Source organism: Choloepus didactylus, chromosome 15 (assembly GCF_015220235.1).
Source record: "Choloepus didactylus isolate mChoDid1 chromosome 15, mChoDid1.pri, whole genome shotgun sequence".
NCBI classification, from domain to species: domain Eukaryota; kingdom Metazoa; phylum Chordata; class Mammalia; order Pilosa; family Megalonychidae; genus Choloepus; species Choloepus didactylus.
This window is the reverse complement of record NC_051321.1, coordinates 86,706,865-86,714,326: the sequence shown is the minus strand read 5'-3', so window position 1 is coordinate 86,714,326 and position 7,462 is coordinate 86,706,865. Positions and strand designations below refer to the sequence as shown.

The window sequence follows — 7,462 nt, the reverse complement described above, 5'->3', positions numbered from 1 at the left end:
TGAGAACATCTTCTTGACCAAAAGGGAGATCAAAATGAAATGAAATAAAGCTTCAGTGGCTGAGAGATTTCAAATAGAGCTGAGAGTTCACTCTGGTGGACATCCTTATGCACTATATAGATAACACTTCTTAGGTTTTAATGTATTGGAATAGCTAGAAGTAAATACCTGAAACTACCAAAACTCCAACCTAGTAGCCTTGAATCTTCTTCTTCTTCTTCTTTTTTTTTTACATTTGCTTCAGATTGTTTATTGTGTTCATGTATTTATGCTTTGACAGTAACTTCTCATTATGGAATTGATTTGCTCTGAACCCAAACTGTAAATAAAAAGAAATGGCCGAAACAACAAATCTTACAAAATACAAATGAGCTCACATGCACAGGACTGGGCGTTAGGACTGAAACATATCTTTGTGGGGTACAGGACCCCACTTCCCTGGGTCCTTGGATTATAGAGGTGCCTGGAGCCAGCTCCCTCCCTGACCCCATCACCTCCCTCTCCTGCTCTCCTCAGCTCCAGCCACCTTGCCCTTCCTGTCAGCCCCTGGCCCTTCGGTCTTGAGGCAGTTTTGGCCGCAGGTCTTTGCCCAGAAGCCCTCCCTCCCTGAGCCACGAGCTCCTGCCCTTCTTGCTTCAGGGAGGCACTCAGCTTGTCCCCCTCCCCCCTAGGAAAGCTTCCTTCTCCAATGTTTCCAATTTGCACCCCCAAACCCCCTCTTCCCTTCTGAGTTTTTCATGGTATTTACTATCATCTGATGAGCACCATTTTTATTTGTCTATCTTCTCCAGGTTCCTTGAACACTGGACGTAGGGTCCTAGTTCACTGCTGGTTCCCGAGCACCTAACAAGGCGTGCACATAGGAGGTGCTCAGCAGGCGTGTGTTGGAATGAATGAGTATTGCTTCGCTCATTCACTAGCTATGGGCTCTTATTAGTGGTATCCCTGGAGAGTGGGGGTGTCTGTGACCCCTGGGCCTGGGAGCAGCACCGCAGCAATCTTGGCACGTCAGGGACCGAGGCTCTGTCCTCCCCACGCAGCTTCAAGGCCGTAAGCTCACACGATGACACAGGGACAGAGGCCGGGCCGGGCCGCTGGTTTATTACTCACGGGAGGCAGTGGAGGTGGCAGTAGGAGGGCACCGCACCCAGCCGGCCTCAGCTCTTGGAGTGGCGTCTCTGCAGCGACTCCCGGTAGAAGGAGAAGACGTGCTGGGAGACAGCCTGGGCGGCTGCCGGGCACTGCTGGAGTTGGTCATCAGAGTGGAGCCCCTTTGTGGTCGACATCAGCAGCTTCTGTTCCACGCTGTCGAGAGCGAAGGCCGGGACTGCCCGGGCCTCCTTTTCTTGCTGGGCTGTGGGGTCCAGCACGAGGCTCCCATCAGAGTCCAGGGCACAGGTGACCCCACAGAAGAGGGCCCTCATAGGCACACCTGCGTCCACCAGCGCCATGCAGGTGGCCTTCAGGCAACAGGCCGGGAGGGGGCCGGCATCGCTGTCGACCTGCAGGACCAGGGTGATGGAGGTGGTGAAGGAGGTGCCGGGATGCAGCACTCCTAGCACCGCAGCCTTCCACGTGTTCCTAATCAGCCCCTCCCGGCTCTTCTCTGCCATGCCAGGCAGCTCGATTTTCAGCCTCAGGACCACGTCAAGTGTGTGACCTTGTTGAAAATGTCTCTGCTGACGTTCACCTCGGCTGGCCCATACACGCCTTCCAGGACGGACGTGTCACCTTGCAGGAAAGAGGCAGAGCCATCTGGCTGGAACAGGAGGTTCTGTTCGCAGGCAAAGTGCCGGGGGCTGCAGCCGGGTCCCCGTAGGCCACCCTTGTCCCCAGTCTCAGTGAGGACATGGGCCTCGTGCAGATAGTCCCTGTTCTAGTTTGCTAATACTGCAGAATGCAAAGCACCAGAAATGGATTGGCTTTTATAAAAAGGGGGTTTATTTGGTTACACAGTTACAGTCTTAAGGCCATGAAGTGTCCAAGGTAACACATCAGTAATCGGGTACCTTCACTGGAGGATGGCCAATGGCGTCCGGAAAACCTCTGTTAGCTGGGAAGGCACGTGGCTGGCATCTGCTCCAAAGTTCTGGTTTCAAAATGGCTTTCTCCCAGGACGCTCCTCTCTAGCAAGCTTGCTCCTCTTCAAAACATCACTCACAGCTGCACTGAGTTCCTTCTCTTTGAGTCAGCTCATTTATTTGGCTCCACTGATCAAGGCCCACTCTGAATGGGCGGGGCCACGCCTCCATGGGAACATCTCATCAGAGTCATCACCCACAGCGGGGTGGGGAACATTCCAAGCAAATCTCTGTCCCACAAGACTACAAAGATAATGGCATTTGGGGGACACAACGCATTCAAACTGGCACAGTCCCCTCCAGCACCCCAGGGCCCCGTAGGCCACCCTTGGCCCCAGTCTCAGTGAGGATATGGGCCTCATGCAGATAGTCCCCTCCAGCGCCCCAGATGCCACGTGCAGCCTTGAATCTTGAGGACAATTGTACAACAAAGCATATTACAAGGGGTTATAGTGTGAGTTTCAAAACCTTGAGGATCGCACACTGCTTATCCAGTGTATGGATGGATGAGTAGAAAAATGGGGACAAAACTGAATGAAAAATAGAGTGGAATGGGGGATGATTTCTGTGTTCTTTTATATTTTTATTTTTTATTCTTATTCTGATTCTTTCTGGTGTAAGGGAAATGTTCAAAAATAGATTGGGGCGATGAATGCACAACTCTATGATGGCACTGTGAACAGTTGATTGTACACCATCGATGACTGCATGGTATGTGAATATATCTCAGCAAAACTGAATTAAAAAAACACCCATATGGCCTTAGAGTGGTGGTACTTTTGGTACTTGTGCTGTGATTTGCACCACTTGCCGCTCATATATACCAGATGAACATGAGGATGTTACCAATGTCTGAGCACACATACAAAATTCTATAAACCTGTCCAAAAGTTAGGGTTTGTAGACTCCTTTTCCTCTTAGCTCACTCATCTACACTTGCATTTGAGTTTACTCTTATTGGCACACCAACAGTACTGATTATTTGTCTATCTTCATGCTATTGATATCACAATTGTGGCCTTATTTCTCAAACACACAGGCTGTAAACTTGCATTGTCCTGTTCCCACAGTCACAGACTTATGTGGAACAGGTGGCAGAAAGATTTTAAGTGCTGTGGGATGTGGTGGATTGTAATAAAGTAATGCTGCCACAGTAACCAATATCATCCAATTCTTATAACTTCGTCAGCAATTACGCCAAATCATGTTCATATTCTCTCAGATCTGTGCCTTCATTATCTTCCCTAAGGTTAATTTTGTGGGAAGTTGTGCCCAGAGGGAGAAACTTTAAGAAAGAGTGAACTTTGTCAGCAATTATGTGCATGCATTCCCTTGGCTCCATGCCACCTTTTCCATTCCCACTGTAAAAACCTGCCTTCCACTCTGGTCAGTTCAGACCATCACAGCAAGGAATTGTCGTCTCTCCTCCCAACACCGAGGATGAGGATCCCATGTAAGCCTCCAATAAATGCGCTATCTTACTTGCCAAAAAAATGTTTATCATCTCTGCATCTTGCAGATTATGTACCAGTCTTCTAGGATGTTGTTGCTAACATCTGATCTCAAAATGACTGTTGTTTTTGAATAATCAATTTTTCTCTCTAGTAACTTGAAAGATTTCATCTTTGTTTTGATGATGTTCGGAAATTTCACTATGATGTCTCTAATCCCTCTCAAGAATTTGTGTCTTTTATCATTCTGTGGAGACATATTTTCAAGTCTGGGAAACACGATGACATTACCTTTTGGGTAATTATCTGGTCCAATTTGTTTTCATTTTACTTTCTCAAAGACTTATCAGACATGCCCTGAATCTGTGCCTTCTATCTTCCATGTTCCTAAGCTTCTCTTTTATATTCTCCATTGACATTTCTCTATTATATTCTGAATGACATCTATAGAATCCTTTGTCTTCATAGATATGTTGAGGTAATGTTTTATCCATTTCTTTATTTCCAGAATTTCCATGTAGTTATTTTTAAATCTGCCTGTTGTGTTTTCTATCTGCTATTCTTGCCTTACGAATTCATTTGCTATTTTTATATCTCTTCACATGTTTTCAACATATTATTTAATCTCACTCGGAAGACTTTCTCTTCTCTAGTTTCTGAAAGGTGAATTCTCCTGTAAGTTCTATCTCCTAACTCTCTTCTATAGTAGCATGTTTCCTCTTATAATTTTTAATTTTGCAGTATAAGCTTACCTTTATCAGGGGTAGGTTTTCATTGAAGTTCTAAATGCCCATGGTAGTAATTTTATGGTTGGCTCTGGCAAGTATCTGTTTGAGATTTTGCCCAACATATATGAAACAATTTCAGAATGACACCTGAGGTTTGTGGCTCAATTTCTCACATAACACCAAAACAAAGCAAGAAAGGCATGCTTGATTTTATGCCTCATTTTTGGGCTGTTATTCTCCAGAATATGGCAGTCCATCCTAAATTCTGATATTTTTCCAGGATCTCAATTTTAGTTCCCATGAGCATGGATCTACCGTCTGCATCCATTTTCCTGTTCTGTTCAAATGCCAACTCTCAGATATGTGTGTGTGTATGTACATGTGTACATGTGTACACTTACAATATTTCCAATATCTTGTGGACTACTTGGCTTCAACTATCATTTATTACTATACATTGTGTTTCCTTTTCACTTCTTTCTACATTTATTTCAAGCTGAGCTTTGTAGTTAATAGATTTTCTTGTAGTTTTTGTTTTTAAATAAACTTCTTTTTGCATTAATTTTAGATTTATGAAAAAAGTTGCAAAGATAGTAGAGTTCCTACACAGTTTCCTCTATTTGTTAACATCTTGCATCACCATGGTACATTTGTCAAAACTGAGAAATCAATACTGGTAGATTACTATTAGCTAAACTTGAGACTTTACATGGATTTCAAAGTTTTTCCTTAATGTCTTCTTTCTGGTTCAAGGTTCCAATCTGGAATATCCCATTGCAATTAATTTTCATGTCTCCTTAGTCTCCTCTGGTCTGTGAGTTCTTAGTCTTTCCTTATTTTTCATAACCTTAACAGTCTTGAGGAAGACTGATACAGTATTTTGTAGAATGTCTCTCAAGTTGTGTTTGTTTGATGTTGTCCTCATTTTCAGAGTGGGCTTATGGTTTTTGAAAAGAATACCCCAGAGGCGAAGGGTCCTTCTCATCACATACTAGGAGTACACTATTTGCACATGGTGTTAACTTTGGCCACACAGTCAAAATGGTTCTGTTTGTTCTCTCCACTGCTACTCTTTTATATTCCTTGGCAGGGACTCACTATACCCAGAATGGTATGCAGAATAGATCAGAGGCTCACAAGTGACAGCTGAATAAATGATTTTCTTGTATTTTAAAGACATTGTATGTATTGCAAGGAGGGTGATTTTAAATTTGTTTAAATTTGTCTAGTGAAGAGCTAGTACTGAATTCAGGTGCTTCTGATAGAAGAACAAATTCGCTGAACAATTTTGCTGTTTTGCTTAGGCTTAGAACTGTGCTCCTGTGAAAACTCACTGCTCAGGTGTGACTTCTTACTGTAGGTTAAAATCAGAGGGCGGTGCTGCTCTGGAAGAAGATGGTTGTTGGATCTGGGAATGGAACAGCTGTCCAAGGATTCATCCTGGAGGGGTTTCCTGCCATCCAGCACCTGGGCCATGTCCTCTTCCTGGTGCTCCTGCTGGCACACCTGGCCTCCACTGCAGGAAACGTGGTCATAGTCACTATCACCTGTGCCGACACCCGTCTCCACACACCTATGTACTTTTTCCTCGGTATTTTCTCCTTCACTGAGTGTTGCCTCACAGGTGCTGCCATTCCTAAGTTACTGGCCATCTTTCTGTTAGGCAGGCAAACAATTTCCTTTTCAGCCTGTTTCATTCAAGCTTTTGTTCTTTTATTTCTGGGGGCAACTCTTTTCTTCCTGATAAGTGTGATGTCTGTGGATAGGTACATGGCCATTTGCAAGCCTCTGCATTACCCCACCATCATGAACCTGAGGATTTGCCTCCTCCTGGTCATGGCCTGCTTTGCTCTGAGCTTCATTCTCATCACTGGTCTGGTGGTGAAGGTTTCCCAGTTGTCCTTCTGTGGCCCCCGTGTCATCCCTCACTTCTTCTGTGACCTTGGCCCTCTGATGCACCTTTCTTGTTCTGACACCACATCTGTGCAAATGCTGGCCTTCAGCCTTACTTCCTTCATCCTTCTGACTTCCTTCATCGTAACGGTCATCACATATGGCAACATAATAGTCACAAATTTGCATCTCCCAACTGCCAAGGAGCGACAGAGAGCTTTCTCCACCTGCTCCTCTCACCTCATTGTCCTCTCTCTCATGTACGGCAGCTGTGTCTTTATTTATGTGAAACCAAAGCAAACCAGCAGGCTGGACTCCAACAGAGAGGCTGCCCTCGTGAACACTGTGGTGACCCCAGTGCTGAACCCCGTCATTTACACTCTGCGGAATAAGCAGGTCCATCAGGCTCTGAAGGAGGCCTTGTGCAGAATGAAAATGGCAAGATAAAAGAAAATCATCTGACTCTGGAGGGTTACAGGCTTCAAAGGCCCATTTGTCACCAGTTCCATACAATGCAGCAACCTTGTGTGTGTCCACTGGAGAGTCTCTAACAAAGTTGACTTAATCCCTGTTTGCACATCACAAGGAAAATGGAAATCTCTATTGTTTCAAGGCCGCATTTAACCTGACTCTGCACAATAACAATCTCTTCCATACATCTTTCACACATTTTTAACATTACTTTTAATTTCATGATCATTCACTGAATTTTCATTATTCCTTTTGATATAAATGATATGCTTGGAATTACCAAAATTTAGTAATTTAGACTCTACCTTCTTGCTTCACAAAGGCACTTAAAGGAAATTTTGGAAGACCAAATGTATCTATGAAGTGATTGACAAAATAATGGAAATAGCACCAGTGGTTAAGTTGGAATTTCCTTCATGCCTAGACCAAGGAAAAATTGTTAAACTCTCCTCCACCTTGGGATGTATATGGCTTACATCACATGTGTTCTCATTCTACAGTTCCATCACATGCCATTCAGTCCATCCAAAGTGTACAATCAGTGGCTGTTGATATAATCATATTATGCATTGAACACCATGATCAATTTGAGAGCATTCAAAAGGCTCCAAAAAAATTAAATAAAATCCCATAGCACTTTTACCCCTATTTTGATGCTCAGCTTTGGTTTAGTACCCTGTTACAATTGATGAAAGAACATGACAATGTTACTGTTACCTATAGTCCTTCATTTGCATTAACTGTATTTTCCCATATACCACCATATTATTCTTCTTGCTTATGCAACTTTATTGAAGAAAAATAAATCAATTGCTAGCAGAGCCATTAATTGATCACT

At 43.9% G+C, this 7,462-nt stretch overlaps 1 protein-coding gene and 1 pseudogene across 1 annotated transcript; one reads left to right on the top strand and one right to left on the bottom strand.

The window, feature by feature from the left end:
* Window positions 1-1,157: 1,157 nt before the first annotated feature.
* Window positions 1,158-3,886, bottom strand: LOC119509969 (annotated as a pseudogene).
* A 514-nt stretch (window positions 3,887-4,400) lies between these two features.
* Window positions 4,401-6,600, top strand: LOC119509968 (olfactory receptor 6C75-like). The gene is made up of 2 exons (XM_037803919.1): window positions 4,401-4,412; window positions 5,632-6,600. Exons 1-2 carry the CDS (start codon window positions 4,401-4,403, stop codon window positions 6,598-6,600), a joined length of 981 nt encoding a protein of 326 aa, XP_037659847.1.
* Window positions 6,601-7,462: the final 862 nt, after the last annotated feature.